The sequence below is a fragment of the Trichechus manatus genome, unplaced genomic scaffold (genome assembly GCF_000243295.1).
Source record: "Trichechus manatus latirostris isolate Lorelei unplaced genomic scaffold, TriManLat1.0 scaffold00065, whole genome shotgun sequence".
In the NCBI taxonomy this organism is placed as follows: domain Eukaryota; kingdom Metazoa; phylum Chordata; class Mammalia; order Sirenia; family Trichechidae; genus Trichechus; species Trichechus manatus.
Window position 1 is genome coordinate 3,822,205 of NW_004444001.1, and position 20,174 is coordinate 3,842,378.

Consider the following 20,174-nt stretch of genomic DNA (forward strand, 5'->3'; position numbering starts at 1 on the left):
TCCAATATTCTTCCTGAACCGTACTTTGTAGATTTTCTCCGTGATATGCCTGAACCAACGGGTGAGGAGCCTGAAGATACTGCTTTTGAAGTCCCCAAAGTCTATGAATTGGTATTTATTTTCATCCCTCAAGAAAAAGTTTTTTGGGCCACTTACCTAACTGGATAGTTCTTCCTGCCTCCCCCTACCCGGGCCTACCATGGGGTTGCTATAACTTCTTATTTCTTTGTGTGTTGTGATTCATAGTCATCATGGACCAAGTAAAATAGTTCTTTCAATGAAATTTAGCAAGAACCCCTTTAAAGTCCGTTATAAGACAAGCATGCCTGCTATCACCCCTATTATTTAATATTGCTTTGAAAGTTCTAGGCAGTGCAATAAAATGAGGAAAAGAAAATAGGCATAATTATCAGATAGGAAAAAAAATCAAAATATCATTGTTTACAGATGACATGATTACCTACTTATATAAATCCAAGAGAACTGAAAACCTATTTTAACTAAGGAAAGTTTAGTAAGATGGCCAAGTATTAAATAAACATAAAACTCAATAATTATCCTCTATACGAAGGGTTGGCAAATGACAATTCATGGGTCAGATCTAGCCTACCATTTGTTTTTGTTGGATCTGTGAGCTAAGAAGCGTTTTTAGTTTGCTTTAGGTGAAAGTTTATAGCTAGTTTATACACGTTTTGTGACATTGGTTGCAGTCCCCACAATGTGACAGCATGTTCCTCCTCCCTACTCTGGGTCACCTGTGTCCGTTGGTCCAGTTGCTGTCCCTTCCTGCCGTCTCGTCCTGCTTTTGGACAGGAGCTGCCCATTTGGTCTTGTATATTTGATTGAACTAAGAGGCACATTCCTCACGGGTGTAATGTTTGGTTTATAGGCCTGTCTAATCTTTGTCTGAAAAGTGGGCTTCGGGAACGGTTTAAGTTCTGGGTTAGCAGAGTATCCGAGGGGACATAGTCTCAGGGGTTCCTCCAGTCTCTGTCAGACCATTAAGTCTGGTCTTTTTACGTGAATTTGAATTCTGTTCTATATTTTTCTCCTGCTGTGCCCGGGACTCTCTGTTGTGTTCCCTGTCAGGGCAGTCTTTGGTGGTAGCCGGGCACCATCTAGTTCTTCTGGTCTCAGGCTGGTGGAGTCTCTGGTTCATGTGGTCCTTTAGTCTTTTGGGCTAGTATTTTCCTTGTGTCTTTGCTTTTCTTCATTCTCCTTTGCTCCAGGTGGGATGGGACCAATAGATGTATCTTAGATGTCTGCTCAGAAGCTTTTAAGACCCCAGACGCTACTCACTGAATTGGGATGTAGAACATTTTCTTTATAAACTCTATTATGCCAATTGACCTAGATGACCCCTGAGACTATGGTCCTCAGGCCCCAGCCCTGGCTACTCAGTCCCTCAAAGTGTTTGGCTGTGTTTAGACACTTCTATGCTTTTGCTTTGGTCCAGTTGTGCTGACTTCATTTTTAAATGGTTAGAAAAAAGTCAAAGAAAGAATAATATTGTATAACTTGAGAATCACATGGATTTCAAATTTCAGTGCCCATAAGTAAAGTTTTATTGGAACATAGCCACACCTCATTTGTTTACATATTGTCTATGACTGCTCTTGTGCTAAAATGGCAGAGTTGAGTAGTTGCAACAGAGACCATATGACCTACAAAGCCAAAAATGTTTACTATCTGGCCCTTTACAGACAAGGTTTGCTAACTTTTGCGCTATGCCAAGAATCACAAGATAGAAAATACAACCAAAAAGTATTTCATTCAACAACAACCAAAATGGAAAATATCTAGGAATAAACATGATAAAACAATACTTGACTAAATGATAATGCATCATTCTTCCTAAATTAATGTATAGGTTTCATGAAATTGGAAACAAGATTCCAAAGGGATTTTTTAAACAGGGTCACATAACAAAGTGATTCTAAAATGCACATAGATCACAGAATTAAATGGGAGGAAACAATACACAAAGCAGAGAAAGTAGGTGATTATTTACTTCAGAATGCCAAGGACTTGTGTATTTGACTACATAAAGAATGTAAAATGTATGTATATTTTTAAAAAGCCATAAACAATATTAAAAAGCAAATAAAAACTGAGAAAAATATTTGTTACATTCCAACTTTAATTACCATGGGTAGAAGTTGGTGCTGGGCTTCTTGAAGGGAAAGAGCAGAAATGATTTTGTACTGGAAACTTCCAACTAGTACCATTAGGTTTTAGGCCTCAGAAAATGGAAATAACTCAAAGCAGATTAATATGTGACGGATCTCTGGAAATCCATAGGTGTTTTTGTTTTTTTTTAATTTTATTTTTCCCCCTCCCAGAATTACTTTTGAGTTCTTTTACAATAGCTACTTTCATAAATATTTGGATCTTAATAAATAAAATTTTTCTTCCTCCCTATCCCCCAGATACCAAGCTTTGAGTTCCTGTCTGAAAAGCTCCAGTTTTACCAGAGACAGTTCAATGAAATCATTAGAGGAACATCTCTTGATCTGGTGTTTTTTAAAGATGCAATGACTCATCTTATCAAGGTTCTAACTATTGACTATTTACTGATCTAAATAGATTGCGTAGAAGCTTAGTAAATTTCATAGATACTTTTTGAGAGAATAAATATTTACCAGGTAGCTTATAGAAGAATGTCTATAGATTGGCTCAGTTCACTGTCTCAGAAAGCAAAAGCCCTGATGGAAACCCCTTATTTGAATCCATCTGCATGACAGTGAATGTTTTTCAAGGACAAATTAATGGCTTTTGTGTTCCAAGCTTTTGACACACTGAGTCAAAGACTTTTCTCTTCCTAGAACATAACCTGGAGAAGCCTGTGAAGAAATATTCCCTTCTCACGTTATATTTTGATATTATGGGAATCCTGTTCCCCATGGAGTTGATGCTTTAAAAATGTCAATTTCGTGATTGCCTTATAGATTATGGACAAACTGGTGTGGAAAGAGTAACAGGGATGTATTACCAGTTTACCAGTTGCTGTGAAGTTGATTCTGACTCACTGTGACCCCATGTGTATCAGAGTAGAACTGTGCTCCACAGGGTTTTCTTTCTTTCTTTTTTTAATAATTTATTTTATTTTTTGTTGTTATTGAGAATATACACAACAAAACATACACCAATTCAACAATTTCTACATGTATAATTCAGTGACATTGATTACATTCTTCAAGTTGTGAAGCCATTCTCACCCTCCTTTTTTGAGTTGTTCCTCCCCATTAACATAAACTCATTGCCTCCTAAGGTTCCTATCTAATCTTTACAGTTGTTGTTGTCAATTTGATCCCATATAGATAGTTCTTAAAAGAGCATAATGCTCAAGACAGACATTCTTTACTAGTTAAGCTAAACTATTGTTTGGTTTTAAGATGACTTCAGGGGATATTTTTGGCTTAAGTTTTAAAGACTATCTCAGGGCAATAGTTTTGGGGGTTCGTTCAGCCTCTGTGGCTTCAGAAAGTCTGAAGTCCATGAGAATTTTAAATTCTGCTCTGCATTTCCCCCCTTTTGATCAGGATTCTTCTACAGAATCTTTGATTAAAATGTTCTGTGCTCCATAGGGTTTTCAGTGGTGGATTTTTCAGAAGTAGATCTCCAGGCCTTTCTTCTGAGGTGTCTCTGGGTAGACTTGAACCTCCAATCTTTTCGTTAGCTGCTGAGAACATTAACCATTTGCACCACCCGGGAACTCCACCGGGGAGTATAAACCCATTGCCATCAAGTCAATTCCAACTCATAGCGACCCTGTATATAGGACAGAGTAGAACTGCCCTGTAGAGTTTCCAAAGAGCAGCTGGTGGATTCGAACTGCTGACCTTTTGGTTAGCATCTGTAACTCTTAACCACTGCGCCACTGAGACTCCAAAGGGGTATATCCCAAAACCCCATTGCCATCGAGTCGATTCTGACTCATAGCGACCCTATAGGACAGAGTAGAACTGCCCTATAGGGTTTCCAAGGAGTGGCTGGTGGATTCGAACTGCCAGCCTCTTGGTTAACAGCCAAGCTCTTAGCCACTGTGCCACCAGGGCTCCAATAAAGGGGTTTATAGGACTGGTGAAAAAATAGAAGCCAACTAGACGCAGCAAGAAAAATGAGCATGGCTTAATTCAAATCTGAAGGGCTGCAGAATGGAGTTGTTTTCTTGTATAATTGGTTGGTGTAAAGCAGGTTTCTCCAGGAATAGAGAACACAGAGTAGGGAGGTTTGATAAAGAAGAGGCAATTAGATACGTATTTATTATCTAGTCGTTTTCTGCAAAGTTGGTGAATTTTCAGACGTTCTAGGGCAGTTTTCACATCCATCCATCCATTCAAAAAGTAATTATTGAGCTCCCACTGTGGCTAGGTCTTGGGGACCTGGGACATAGTCCTAGGTGCAAAAGCACAAAAGTGATTAATATATGATAAGATTAATATATATTGAGGTATTGCTACTGATCTGCCATATGTAAAATGTGCCTTTAAAAGACATGCTTTTTAGTGGTGATAATGGAATTAGTGACCCATCTAGACTTTCTCCCTAATCAATGGCATTAATGTAAAAGACAGCTTCTCGGCAGTGTCTTTAGCTGACCTGCGTAAGAGTTGAACCACAATGCCAGCCTTACCCTCACTGAGGAAATCAACCATAGAAGAGCAGTTCACAAAACTAAAGGCTGTCTAAGTCTTTTTCTACAAATGCCCTCCCCCACAACCATTGTAAGTAGAATTTTGGTACTTCTAAAAAATTTTCATTGGCAGAGACATGATGGAGATAGTATTTGTTGTAGAACCAGGTGTCTACATAAGTCAATGTGTTATACTGATAAATAAGAAGAAAACAACTCTAAATTCTCTACTTGTATCTCCTGCAATCTGGGAAGAATAGCTCCACCATGTATTGAGTTCAAAAACGATAAAATCACACACACATACAAAGAATAATTTTGAGATAGAAGATGGTAAAGCCAAATTGTTCTGTTTTTCATGATGAAAATATAGATAGGCAAGGAAAGAATTTAAATTGAATAAATCAAATATGAAACTTTAATTTTAATTATTAACTTTTACAATTCTGAGCTATACAATCACAAGGAAAGTCTCTAATTTTGTCTAGAAATGTATGGCCAAATTTTGGACCCATTTAGTGCAAGAAAAGGTAAACATTTGAATCCTGTTTTCAAATAAATGGTTTTTTTGTTTCAAACCAGATTTCTCGAATAATTCGAACGTCATGTGGAAATGCATTACTGGTGGGTGTTGGTGGCTCGGGAAAACAGAGTCTTTCAAGGTTGGCCTCTTTTATAGCTGGATATCAGATATTCCAGATAACATTAACCAGGTAGGATAAAATAAAACATGACAGTATATTTTTCCATAGTTAATTTCTCTAGAGTTAAATGTTTACTTAAAAAAATTATATAACGATTTGGTAGATTTCTTTTTTAAGCAAACTTTTTATTGAAGTTTAATATATATAAGGACATGGATGCAAATCATGAATGTTGCAAATTAAGGACACCTATGTGGCCAGTGCCCAGATAAAGAAATAAAACATTACTGGCATCCCAGAAGCACCCCTCCCCATGTCCTGTCCCAGACCCTCCCAAGGATAATCACATTCTGATGTCTAGGCACATTGACTTAGTTTTGCCTATTTTGGACTTCATGTAAATGGAATCATGCAGGATTTATTCTTTTGTGTCCTCTTCCTATTGCTCAGCATTATGTTTGCCAGATTCATCCACATTGCTACATGTAGCAATGGTTTGTTGGTTCTTATTGCTATATCGTATTCTGCTTTATCACACATTACCACAGTTTATCAGTGTTTAAGTGCTTGGCTGCTAACCAGATGTTTGGCGGTTAGATCCCACCTAGCAGCTCCTTGGGAGTAAAGACCTGGTGATCTGCTCCCATAAAGATTACAGTCTAGAAAACTCTATGGTGCAGTTACATGGATTTGCTATGGGTCAAAATTTATTCATTGGCACCTACCAACAACAACTGTTTATAAAGATTCGCTCCCCTCCCCCAGAGTTTTTGGTCTATTACAAATAGAGCTACTATGAATATTCTTATACGAGTCTGGGTATACTCCTAGAGGTAGAATTGCTCATATAGGGAGGGTGTCATGTATTGAACTGTGTCCCCCAACAATGTGTGTCAACTTGGCTAGGCCATGAATCCCGGTATTGTGTGGTTGTCCTCCCTTTTGTGATCTGATATAATTGTCCTATGTGTTGTAAATTCTAGTCTCTGCCTGTGGTTAATGAGGCAAGATTAGGTTATGTTAAAGAGGATTAGGGTGGGTTGTAACACCCTTACTCAGGTCACAGCCCTCATCCGATGTAATGGGAGTTTCCCTGGGGTGTGGCCTACATCGCCTTTTATCTTATAAGAGATAGAAGGAGAGAGAAGCAAGCAGAGAGGGACTTCATACCATCAAGAAGAAATGCCAGGAGCAGAGCACGTCCTTTGGAACCAGGGTCCCTGTGCTGAGAAGCTCATAGACCAGGGGAAGATTGATGACAAGGACCTTCCTCCAGAATTGACAGGGAGAGAAAGCATTCTCCAGGAGCTGGCACCCTGAATTCGGACTTGTAGCCTCCTAGACTGTGAGAGAATAAACTTCTGTTTGTTAAAGCCAAGCACTTGTGGTATTTCTGTTACAGTAGCACTAGATAACTAAGACAGAGGGCATGCATATGTTCATCTATAGTAGATCTGAAAAATAGTTTCCCAAAGTGAATGTAGCAATTTACACTTCCACCAACAGTGTGTGAGTGTTTCAATTGCTCCACATCTTTGTTCACTGTTGGTGTTGTGAGTCTTTTTCATTCTATGAATTCTAGTGGGTCTGTAGTGGTATCTCACTGTGGTTTCAGCTTGTATTCCCCAGATAGCTAACGATGTTGAGTACCTTTTTATCCTTCATTGGCCATTTGGGTAGCCTCTTTTGTAAGGTGTACCTGTTCACATCTTTTGCCTATTTTTTTAATTGTGTTGTGATTCTTTTTCTTATTGATGGTTAGGAGTTCTTTATGTATTCTGAATACAGTTCCTTTGTCTGAGTATGTATTGCAGATATCTTCTTTCAGATGTTGGCTTACCTTTTCACTCTCTTAACGTATGTTCTGTTGAACAGACTTGTAATTTTAATGAAACTTAATTTATCAATTTTTCTTTATATTTAGTGCTCTTTGTATCCTGTTTAACAACCTCCATTTACCTGAAGTTTATAAAGTTATTCTCCTATGATTTCTTTCATATTTACAACTATAATTTAGTATTTTCATATTTAGAACTATAACCTACCTGCAATTTATTTTCTTATAAAATGCGAGATAAGGGTTAAGATTATTATTTTTTTGATATAGGCGTCTAATTGATACAGCTTCGTTTATTGAAAGGTCATCTTTCCCCTGCCATATCATTAGCGTTGTTTTTGTCATAAATCATGTATGTGACTATAGTCTGTTCCGCTGGTTTATTTATCTGTCTTTGCACCATCACCCACTATTTTAATTACTGTAGCTTTTTAATGTCTTGATATTAGGTAGTATAAGCTCTCCAAATTTGTTGTTCTTCTTCAAGATTGTCTTGACCGTTTGTCTCTTTCTATTTCCACATGAATTTTAGATCACCTTATAAATTCCCCTCTCCCCTCACACCACTTTGCCACCAAACAAATAGAAAATCAAAATTTAATAAGATACAACTTATAAGAACATTTAAAAAAAAATCAGATACCTAGGGATTAATCAAATTAAATCAAGCTTAAAATTTTAAATTAGTTATCAACATTTAAAAATTGGGAGACTTCACCTTAAAAAAAACATATTTCTGACTTTTCTTGAAATAATGGAAAGATCTGGCAACAGTGGGTCTACACTGACATTTGACTGGAGTTGAGCGGCAGCTGCATCTGTAGATAGGAAAGCAGTCCTCCAATTTACCAGAGACTTACCAAACCTGCTTCACTCATTGGCATTACCTGACTGAACCTGTAGATATTTGAATTTGCCGAGGTAGGTGCTGCTACACTAATGGCAGTCAGAAATGACAGAGACCTAAATGAAGGCAGGGAAAATGGGATCAGAGAGGAGGAGTCAGTGGGGACAATATAAAGTAGGTTAAGATGACAGGACTTTGCAACTGATTGGATATGGGGTGAAGGAGAGGAAACAAGAAAGAGTCTGGGATGACACTCCAATTTCTCCAGTGGTTTTTAATGCTTGTTCACATTTCCGTCTCCTTCACTAGTCTACAAGCTCCCTGAAGACGGCAATTGTAACTTTGTCTTGTTTACCATTCCTATAAAGTGGTAACTTTTTACTAACACTATCAAAATATGTTGAACAAATGAATAAATGACCAGCTTTAAAGGGGTAAAATGAGAATTCCAGTGGTTAAGTGCTTGGCTGCTAACCGAAAGGTTGGTGGTTTGAACCCACCAGCCACTCTGCGGGAGAAAGATGTGGCAGTCTGCTTCTGTAAAGATGACAGCCTTGGAAACCCTGTGGGGGCAGTTCTCCGCTGTCCTGTAGGGTCGCTATGAGTTGGAATTGACTTGCTGGCAACAGGTAAAATGAGAATTCAGTTCAGAATGTGTTGAGTATGAGATGTTTACAGAACCTTCAGGTAATTAGACGAATGGGGGTGGAGTTCAGGAGAGAGTTCTGGAGATATCAATATGGAAGTCTCAGTGCAGAGAACATTTTTAAGTCCATGGGGAGCATAAGTAGGTGCATAGTGGGGAGAAAAGATGGCCGAGGAATGAATTCTGGGGTCTCCTAATGTAGCGAAAAAGGGCTTGCAATGGAGAGTGACAAGGAGAGGCCAAACAGAGAGGAGGAAATCCAGAGTGGTTTCCAGAAACCAAGGTGGTCAAGAGTTAGTCTGAAAATGCCCATTAAGTCAAGAAAAGTAGAAACTAGCAATCCATGTGACAAAGCTTTCAGGAGAGTGGATGGGTGCAGAAGTGAAGCTGCAGCGATAACAAGTTTAGGACACTTGTCGAGGAGATTGATTATGAACGAAAGAAGCAAGAGAGGCCAGGATCTAGAAGGGAGTGTGCTGTGACTGTGTCTATGTATTACAAAAGCAATACACAACAGCCAGTTTAAAAAACGAATCAGTCCACGTCTGGTTGCTTCAGACCCTGACCTGTCAGTGAGATGATTACTCCAGTAGCACCAGGCTGCACCTCTCCGGGAGGATGTGGGCTGTGTTGCCCTCCTCACAAGGGGAGCTATGGTTCAGCGAACCATTTTACCAACTTCTCTTTTTAATGAATTTCTCCCCTTTGGAATTATTCTGAAAGGGTTGTATTTTCTCTGTTTGATTATGCTCTGTTTGCCTAAAAGAAACAAACAAAAAAAACAAACCCATTGCCATCAAGTCAATTCCAACTCATAGCGACCCTATAGAACTGCCCCACAGGGTTTCCAAGGAGCACCTGGTGGACTTGAACTGCTGACCTTTTGGTTAGCAGCCATAGCTCTTAACCGCTATGCCACCAGCATTTCCTAGGTCTACAATAATTTCCCTCTAGTGCCACCGCAAGTGGGTAGCTAGTACTTTTAGTTTTTTTTTTAAAGGTTGCCATCAGTCGATTCTGACTCATAGCGACCCTATAGGACAGAGTAGAACTGCTGCGTAGGGTTTCCAATCTGTAATCTTTAAGGGAAGCCCTGGTGGTGCAGTGATTAAGAGCTTGGCTGTTAACCAAAAGGTCAGCAGTTTGAATCCACCAGCTGCTCTTTGGAAAGAAACTCAGGGCTTCCCTGAAAGATGCAGCAGTTCTACTCCGTCCTATAGAATGACTATGAGTCGAAATTGACTCGATGGCAATTTTTTTTTTTTTGTTTATATCTTTACGAAGCAGATTGCCACATCTTTCTCCTGCGGAGCAGCTGGTGAGTTCGAACTGCCCGCCTTTCGATTTGAAGCCGAGCGCTTAACCACTCTGCCACCAGGCTCCTTGCTCTTGAACACCTTAAAATAAGCATTTATTCATTTAAGTGCACTTAAATTTCATCTAAGGAGCCCTAGGGGCGCAATGATTAAGTGCTCGACTGTTAACCAAAAGTTGGCAGTTCCAACCCATCAGCAGTTCCCCAAGCGAAAAGACCTGGTGATTTGCTCCCATAAAGATTATGGCTTAGGAAACTCTATGGGGCAGTTCTACTCTGTTCTATAGGGTCACTATGAGTGGGAATCGACTTGACGGCGCCCAGCAGCAACAACAACAAACTTCATCTGGAAGTCTCTGGGTGGAGCAATCGGTTTTACGCTAGACTACTAGCAGAAAGGTTGGCACTTTGAACCCACCTAGAGGTGCCTTGGAAAACAGGCTGGTTGATCTGCTTCCAAAAGGTCAGAGCCTTGAAAACCCTGTGGAGCAGTTCTACTCTGCACATATGGGGTCGCCATGAATTGAAATCAACTTGATGGCAACTAACAATAGCAACAAAACATCTGTAATGCCCACAGCCACCTTACAAATAGATATTACCAGTATTTTTGCAGATAAAGAAATAGAAGTTGAGAAACGTGAAAGAACTTTTCTAAGATTGCAGCGTATGGGTTTGAGCTTAGGTCTTTCTTGCTCCAAAGCCCATAGTGTTTCCATTAGACCATATGGTTTATACTTCCTGTTACTTGCACTGTAAAATTTCCTTCAAGTGACATTTCTTTGTAGTCTTTGTCATTGACTTACTCATCAGAACTTACATACAGCACTCCAGAAAATGTCTGCTTTTTTAGGAAACATCATATTGCTTCTGGTAGCACACACATTTAGCAGAAAACAGAGTAAGCAGAAAACAAAGACCAAGATCTTCTCTTTTCATAATCTGTAATCACATAATTATAAAATTTCTATTATTTATACCACATTGTGTAATGCATCTTTTTCTTTAGGCTTCTTCTATATCTAGACACTTAGCCATGCAATTTGCTGCTATATGTAATTTATGACTAATATTATTCACAATTTATTGTGAATTTCTCACCAATCCAAACTCATCAAAGTTAAGTTTCAGATATTACCCTTATATTCACTTGGGCAAAATCAGTTGCTGAGAACTATCAGATTGCAGGGACTAAAAAGTTTGTTTCCTTATCCTCAATTACTTTTCATAGATTACTTCTGGTAAATTCCCCATGTCTCAGTTCTCAAGTTAAAGAAAACATAGTTGTTTGAAAGTAACATATAGACATTTAACTCTAATCTCTATGTTTTCTAGCAGGCACTTTAACTTATGGTGTGTTGGAGCAGGTACAGGTTATAATTGTCATGAGTTATTATGTTTTGAGATAAATTGTGACTATATATTTTATAATTTTAAAGTTCCTACCACTTTTCTTTTTAGGTCTTATAATGTGAGTAATCTAACAGAGGACTTAAAATTTTTGTACAAAGTTGCTGGTGCTGATGGAAAAGGCATCACCTTCATCTTTACTGACAATGAAATAAAAGACGAGGCATTTCTAGAATATCTTAACAACTTGCTGTCTTCAGGGGAGGTAGGTCTCCAAAGTTGAGAAAAAGTGCATATTTAAAAATTTTTAAGTCATATTTAAGTAGAAAAAGCAGCAACCCTTCAGAAGCGGGGCCAATTAGCACATACTTTTGATTTTAGAAATCATTTACATATGAGATTTAGTAAATTTTTTGAAGTTCCTATGAAATTAATGTTGCCAACTTCCAGATTTTTTGGATGCTTTGGTCAGTTTCAAATATTATTCCTTATTTGTCTCTTCAATCTTCAGATTGATCCTAGGAGAAGCATAGTATTTATCTGTATCTATGTTGGTTCACTGGTAGAATTCTCATCTTCCGTGTGGTAGACCTGGGTTCAGTTCCTGGCCAATGCACCTCATATGCAGCCACCATCTGTAAGTGGTGGATTGTGTGTTGCTATGATGTTGAACAGATTTCAGTGGAGCTTTCAGACCAAGATGGACTAGGAAGAAAAGCCTGGCAATCTACTTCCAAAAATCAGTCAATGAAGACCCTGTGGATCACAGTGATCCTATCTGACATCGATCATAGGGATGATGCAGGAATGGGCAGTGTTTCATTCCGTTGTGAATGGGATCACCATGAGTCAAGGGCCAACTCAATGCCAGCTAACAAGAACAATGATAACGTACCTCTAACAGAGAGGAGTATAGAATGGTTGAAAGAGTTATGTTAGGTATAAGTAGCAGTAAGCAGTAAGTGTCACTACTTCTGACACCACTTGAGTCAGCACTTCCATGACCACTCACACATTTGGTACTTCGTTAGAAGGGCTTACGAGACTCAGCGTATAGTTTATTCATGGCTAAGATTTATTACTGCAACACAATAAGGATACACAGCCCTATCAGTAAAGAAAAAGATACATCAAGTGGAGTCTGGAGGGAATCAATACGCAGGCTTCCTATGCTCGCTCCAAAGGGACCATACAAAGCGTGTTTTCCTTCCATCAGGAAAGGCAGTAACATGTGCTGTGTTTCTGCCCAGGGAAACCTGTTTGAGACTCAGAGTCCAACGGTTTTATTGGGGCCCTGGTGATGCAGCGGTTAAGCAGTTAGCTGCTAACTGAAAGGTCAGCAGTTCGAACCCCCCAGCCACTCCGAGGGAGAAAGATGTGGCAGCTTGCTTCTGTAAAGATTACAGCACTCGATGGCCATGGGTTTGGTTTTGTTTTGATGTGGTCTTGTCTAGCTTCAGCTCACAAAATTCCAGATTCCCAGAAGGAAAGCAGGTGTTCATTATATATCACATTGTACATGCAGTCTAGGCACAGTGGAACAACCTTATCCGTTAGTAATGGAGGAAACATTCCAAAAATCAAGTTCCCAGATGCCAGCCCAGATGCCAGTTGCCAGCCCTGCCAGCACGTCCCTTGTAAAGAACAGACGTGCTGTATGAACTCTTTCCTAAACAATGGTGTATACTGATGCTTAATTGTGCACAAACTAGTTCAGTATCTTGGAGCCAGAGTTAGGGAGATTGATTGAGTCGAAGAACAGAGAGCAGCACGGGACAATTTAAAGAGATAATTGAAGTGGTGGAGGAGATAGCTTTTTGGTGATAGCTATCTGGAGCAAAGGGAAATGTAATTTGATCTTGATCAGGCTGTTCAACAGAAAGTTGGCAGTCTTGGTAATTTCTGGCAAACCAGGGATTTAACTGTGGAAATGCAGAAAGAAAATATTTAAAAAGATGATGTGTGAGGAAAAAAAGAACCAGACCTTGGCAGTGAAGTGACTGTGAGGAGCTCTTAAAACTCAATGTAGTTTCTTGTCTGTTGCTCAAAGATCTCCAATTTGTTTGCACGGGATGAGATGGATGAAATCACCCAAGGTCTGATATCGGTGATGAAAAGGGAGCTGCCTCGCCATCCTCCTACCTTTGATAATCTCTATGAGTATTTCATTTCGAGAGCAAGGAGAAACTTGCATGTTGTTCTCTGCTTTTCTCCGGTGAGTTTTTATTTTATTTCTATCTATGTAGAAGTTTTTTTTTTTTAAACTTAAATGCACTTAGTTTACCTTTTCTGATGAGATAAGTTTCTCAGAAGGTAACATTTGTAACATTGAATTATAATTAATATTTCACTGCCACCAATCTCCACTTACCAAGCTTTCATACCAAAGGGTGATAACTTACAATAGGCATATTATTAGAAATTATCACGTAGTTTACAATTTTAATTAACTACCTAGAACTATAGATTGTTTTTTTGATTGGTAATATACTCTTGTCCAGTTCTACCTCCAATATAGATATACCATCTAAAGTGTCTCTGGTATAGGTTCTGTTACTTTCTAGCTCACTGTGCTGTCCAGCATAGTAGCTGTTAGCTACATTTTTCTATTTAAATTTTAATTAATTAAAATTAAATAAAAGTACAAATTCAGTTCCTCGGTCACACTAGTCTCATTTCAAGTGCTCAATAGGCACAAGTGGCTGGTGGTTATTGTCCCAGAAAGAACAGATGTAGAGCATTTCCATCATCACAGAAAGTTCTATTAGATAGCACTGCTCCAGGGGTCCCACTAACTTAACAAGCCAGCCTGCCTAATTTTTAGGTAGTCTAGTTGCCAGAAAGGAGCCCTCGTGGCACATCGGTTAAGCGCTTGGCTGCTAACTGAAAGGTCAGTGATTTGAACCCACCAACCACTTCGAGGGAGAAAGATGTGGCACTCTGCTTCCATAAAGATTACAACCTTGGAAATCCTATGGGGCAGTTCTACTCTGTACTATAGGGTCGCTATGTGTTGGAATCAACTAGATGGCAATGAGTTAATTGCCAGAAAGTTCTTTTTTATTCTTTTTACAGTGAATTGAATTTAGCCTGTCTGTACTTTTCCCCTCTGATTTTGATTCTGCCCTGTAAAATGAACCAGATCCCTTGCCCACATGAAGCTTTTGGATGTTTTGAGGAAGCATTTACAGACTCCCCAAGCTGTTTCCTTTTAGACCAAATATCTCCTATTCCGTCACCTGTTCTCACTTGTCAGAGTGTCCAGGCTTTTCATTGTCCTGGTCAGGTCTCTCTAGAAGAGTTCTGGTTTTTTCAATTTCCTTTTTAAAAAAGTATCTCTAAAATCAAACCCAATAAATGCCGATGTAGTCTTAGGACAAGGAAGACAGTGGAAATATTGCTTCCTTTCATCTGGACACTTAATTTATATGTTAATGCAGCCCAAGAAGATGATTTAAAAAAAAAATTTGTGATGTTGGGCTGCTGCCTCAGAATGCATAAGACTAATAGGTGTATGTTCTTTCTCTAGCCAATTTATAACCCCTTTGCGTTTCTAATGCTTTCTGTCTTTGCCGTCCAAAGGTTGGTGAGAAGTTCCGTGCCCGTTCTTTGAAGTTTCCTGGTTTGATATCAGGCTGCACTATGGATTGGTTTAGTCGCTGGCCGAAGGAGGCTCTGATTGCGGTGGCCTCCTATTTCCTTTCAGGCTACAATATTGTCTGTTCTAGTGAAACTAAAAAGCAAGTCGTAGAAACCATGGGCCTCTTTCATGACATGGTTTCAGAGAACTGTGAAAATTATTTCCAAAGGTAAGTGGCATGACATAAGCCTGATAGCTGCAGAGCCTCAAAGTTGACTCTGAAGAGGAATTCAATGTCATACCCAGGAAAGTATTCCTCATGGTGATTGAGTACTAAGTCCCAGCTGCACTTAGATTTTTCTTGCTTTGACTCTTCTAGTGATTATGCATTGAAAAGATGATAAATCAGTGAGATTTAAAAATTAACTAGTGTCCACACTTAAATACCATTTTCCCCTCCAGACCTCAAAGTAACAGATGCTTAATGAGTCACTTTATTTCATTTGCTTAGTTTCGTTTTGAAAGTGCCTGGACTAATTCATTATAAATGGTTCAAATTAGTTTCTTATTCAAATGTATTATTCATTGTCATTAAAAAAGTACCTTGTTTTAAAGTTTCTTTATTGCCTTATGTTAACGGAACATTGAGGTTTTGTATTTGCATTGCTTAAATTTTATCAATGTTTTTCATGCCAAATAATTATGAAACAAAATTTTAATTGACTGTTGGAAAGTACACTCGCTAAAAACAGTGTTGGTGTTCATTATGTGAAAACCGGTGTAAACAGTTCAAAAATATCCATTTTCCCCCAAAGCATGATAGTCAATGTGTAAAACTGATGAGTGTAGATAAAGGTGGGTTAACATTGATCTCCAGAGCAGTGAGCTCCTCCCTGTAAGTTAATGGATGGGCTTCACAGAGGGACTCCTTTCAGTGGGTACAGTGCCCCCTAGAAAGGTTATGCCTATTTTTGTGCTTGGAGAGTCTGGGCAGCTCTTCCATCAACTTTCTGGGGCGGTCCCTATCACAAAAGTTTGCTATCCTGGACCCTCTCCTTTACTTAAAGCCACCTATTTTAAAGAAGTTTATATAATCTATTAGCTTCTCTTGGTCAATCAGTGTGTATTAATTCTTACTGTTAGGAAGATTTTCTTTCTACCTAACTTGAATTCCTCCTGCTACTGTCATCTGTGGATATAAATTTTTACCTTCATACAACTTCAAAAGCCTATTTCATTTTTTTTTAAATTTGGTGTATTTGCTAAAATTTTCATATCCTTTTAAGTTGTAAAGGTTTATTCTCAATGTAACATGTATATAACTCTATAAGGATAATCACATATATACCCAAGTCCATAAAACTTCAAAAATGTTAAACGTTCTTCAGAACTTCAAAAGTGAAAAAAAATTGATGTAAATGGTAGTATAACTTCATAGTATGTGAAGAGCTCTTCTTTCATCTGAGTTTCTTTTTTTGTTTGTTTTTTGTTTATTGTTGTAGTTTATATGAAGTTTACATTTCAATGTAGTCTCCCATACAGAAATTTATACACACATTGTTATGTGACCCTAATTGCTCTCCCCATATTGTGACAGCACACTCCCCCTTTCCACCCCTAATTCCCCAGGTCCGTTCAACCAGCTCCTAATCCTCTCTGCCTTCCCATCTTACCTCCGGACAGAAGCTGCCTGTTTAGTCTCTTGTATCTACTTGAGCCAAGAGGCACACTCCTCACGAGTATCACTTTATGTCCCACAGTCCAGTCCACACTGTGTCTGAAGAGTTGGCCTCGGAAATTGTTTTAGTTTTGGGCTGATAGAGAATCCAGGGACCATGCTTCCTGGGGTTCCTCCAGTCTCAGTCAGACCATTAAGTCTGGTCTTCTTACTAGAATTTGAGTTCCGCACCCCACATTTCTCCTGCTCCATCGGGACTCTCTGTTGTGTTCCCTGTCAGGGCAGTTATTGGTGGTAGCCGGGCACCATCTAGTTCTTCTGGTCTCAGGCTGATGAAGTCTCTGGTTAATGTGGCCCTTTCTGTCTCTTGGGCTACTACTTTCCTTATGTTTTTGGTATTCTTCATTCTCCTTTGCTGCAGGTGGGTTGGGACCATTTGATGCATCTTAGATGGCCACTCGCTAGCTTTTAAGACCTTAGACACCACTTGCCAAAGTAGGATGCAGAACATTTTCTTAATAAGCTTTGTTTTGCCAATTGACCTAGATGTTCCCTGAAAGCATGGTCCCCAGACCCCTACCCCTGCTACTCTGTCTCCCTCCCACCCTCATAACCATCAAAGAATGTTTTCTTCTGTGTTTAAACCTTTCCTTGAGTTCTTCTACAATATTTTTTCTTCTGTGACTGACTAAATTCACTCAGCATAACGTCCTCCTCCAGATTCCTCCATGTTATGTTTCATGGCTTCATCATTATTCTTTATTGTTGTGTAGTATTCCATTGTGTGGAGGTACCGTAATTTGTTTATCCATTCGTCCATTGATGGGCAACTAGGTTGTTTCCATCTTTTTGCTATTGTGAACAGTGCTGCAATGAACATGGGTGTGCATATATCTATTGGTGTGATGCCTCTTATTTCTCTAGGATATATTCCAAGGAGCGGGATAGCTGGATCGTATGGTACTTCTGTTTCTAGCTTTTTAAGGAAGCATCAAATCAATTTCCAAAGTGGTTGTACCATTTTACATTCCCACCAACAATGTGTAAGTGTTCCAGTCTCTCCACAATCTCTCCAGCATTTATCATTTTGTGTTTTTTGGATTAATGCTAGCCTTGTTGGGGTGAGATGATATCTCATTGTAGTTTTGATTTGCATTTCTCTAATGGCTAATGATCGTGAGCATTTCTTCATGTGTCTGTTAGCCGCCCGAATATCTTCTTTGGCGAAGTGCCTGTTCATATCCTTTGCCCATTTTTTAATTGGGTTATTTGTCTTTTTGTTGTTGAGGTTTTGCAGTATCTTGTAGATTTTAGAGGTTAGACCCTGATCAGATTTGTCATAGCCAAAAATTTTTTCCCAGTCCATAGGTTGTCTTTTGACTCTTTTGGTGAAGTCTTTTGATGAGCATAAGTGTTTGATTTTTAGGAGCTCCCAGTTATCTAGTCTCTCTTCTGGAGCTTGTGCATTGTTACTTATGATTCGTATTCTGTTTATGCAAAAAAAAAAAAAAAAAAAAGAGTGTTAGAGGAGCTTGCCATTGGAGTGGGGAGATGAGAGACTATGGAATGGAGAAAAACAAAAAGAAGAAGAAGAAAAAAAGAAAAGAAAAAAGTGAATAAATAAAAATTAGAAAGAAAGAAGAAAAGCAAAGCTGCCAGGGATCCCTCCAGTGCTGCGAGGTCTGGGGAAGTTGCTTCCAGGCCTGACTAGAAGGGGTTGAAGTGTCACTCAGCACAAGGTATTCAGGAGACAGGAAGAGAAGGAAAGCATAGAGAGACGAGAAACTGAGTAATGAAGAAAGACAAAAAGGGGAAAAGAAAACAAAACAAATTTAAAAAAAGAACAAGAAAACCCCCCAAAGAAAAACAAAAAACAAAAAACCAAGAAAAAAGAAATGCCCTCAGGGATCTCTCTGCCCATCTGTGCAAACTGAGGGGGTAGGTCCCAAGCTGCGCAGCACTGCCCTCCTAGAACGGGCTCCCAATTTGAGAAAAGAAAAAGAAAACAAACAAAAAAAAATTCAAAACAAATAAAAATGTCCCGGGATCCCACCAGTGTGGCAGCACTGGCCAGGAAGCAGTTTCACATTTGAGTGGCATTTCACAGCCTTTCAGGAAGAAGCAAAGATGGGGCATGGAGCCAGGTACTGGCATGGAGGGGGAGGTGGTGAGAGGTAAGGAAGAAATCAAAAGGAGCGGAAAAACCCAACACCAACAGCCAACAAATGGCACTTAGGGAGCCGATCAGTGTGGGCAGGTGGAATCCAAGCGACACCAGGGTGAAGGTGGTGCTTCCCGGCCAAGATACTGCCCGCAGGAAGCAGAACAGGCCGAGTAGGGGTGAAGAAGGTGGGGGGTGGGAAAGCATATATCGCTAGTTACTGGTTGTTCTGTCTCCTGCTGGAAGCTCCATGAACCTGCTTTCTGGTACCCCCTGTTCGCTGGTCTCTGATAGGAGTCCAAGATGGCAGATCTGTGCTGCATTAGCTGATAGGGGACCTCTGCATGTAGCTCTCCTCACTCTCTGTTCTCTGTCAGTTTCTTGTTCCATTTGGTGCTTGGCTGAGTTCTTTATCTCTTCATTTGATGCTTAGGGTTTCAGGATTGCCGTTTTCTCTGTTTGACTTCATTTTTCGGATCTTTGCTGTGGAGGGATGGCATTGTGCTTCTGCCTATAGCGCCAAGTTGCCCGGATGTCTCTGTTCTTCTTCTTGAGAAATGCTTTACTTATCCGGGGACTCTTCCCTTTCCATATGAAGTTGGTGATTTGTTTCTCCATCTCCTTAAAAAATGCCGTTGGAATTTGGATTGGGGTTGCATTGTATCTGTAGATCGCTTTGGGTAGAACTGACATTTTCATAATGTTGAGTCTTCCTATCCATGAGCAAGGTATATTTTTCCACTTATGCAGGTCTCTTTTGGTTTCTTGCAGCAGGGTCTTGTAGTTTTTATTGTATAGGTCTTTTGCGTCTCTGGTTAGATTTATTCCTGAGTATTTTATCTTCTTGGGGGCTATTGTAAATAGTATTGATTTGGTGATTTCCTCTTTGAGGTTGGTGTAAAGGATTCCAACTGATTTTTATGTTTCTCTTGTATCCTGATACTTCGCTGAACTCTTCTATTACTTCCAGTTGTTTTCTTATGGATTCTTTGGGGTTTTCCATGTGTAAGATTTTATCATCTGCAAATAGGGATATTTTGACTTTTTCCCTACCAATTTGGATGCCCTGTATTTCTTTTTCTAGCCTAATTGCTCTGGCTAGGACCTCTAGCATAATGTCGAATAAGAGTAGTGATAAAGGGCATCCTTGGCTGGTTCTCATTCTCAAGGGGAATGCTTTCAAAGTCTTTCCATTTAGGATGATGTTGGCTGTTGGCTTTGTATAAATGCCCTTAGTTATATTGAGGAATTTCTCTTCTATTCCTATTTTGTTGAGAGTTTTTATCACGAGTGGATGTTGGACTTTGTCAAATGCCTTTTTTGCATCGATTGATAAGATTATGTGGTTCTTGTCTTTAGTTTTGTTGATGTGATGGATTACATTGCTTTTTTTTTCTAATGTTGAACCATCCCTGCATACCTGATATAAATCCCACTTGATAATGGTGAATTACTTTTTTTTTATATGTTGTTGAATTCT

General features: G+C 39.3%; 1 protein-coding gene across 1 annotated transcript in view; it reads left to right on the forward strand.

The window, feature by feature from the left end:
* The window catches only part of DNAH8 (dynein axonemal heavy chain 8), a 383,298-nt gene that overhangs the window by 211,475 nt on the left and 151,649 nt on the right, over positions 1-20,174 (forward strand). Inside the window, 6 exon segments of the mRNA XM_023734112.1 lie at positions 2-111; positions 2,430-2,552; positions 5,219-5,349; positions 11,387-11,540; positions 13,326-13,490; positions 14,858-15,084. Coding sequence (XP_023589880.1) covers positions 2-111; positions 2,430-2,552; positions 5,219-5,349; positions 11,387-11,540; positions 13,326-13,490; positions 14,858-15,084 — 910 coding nt within the window.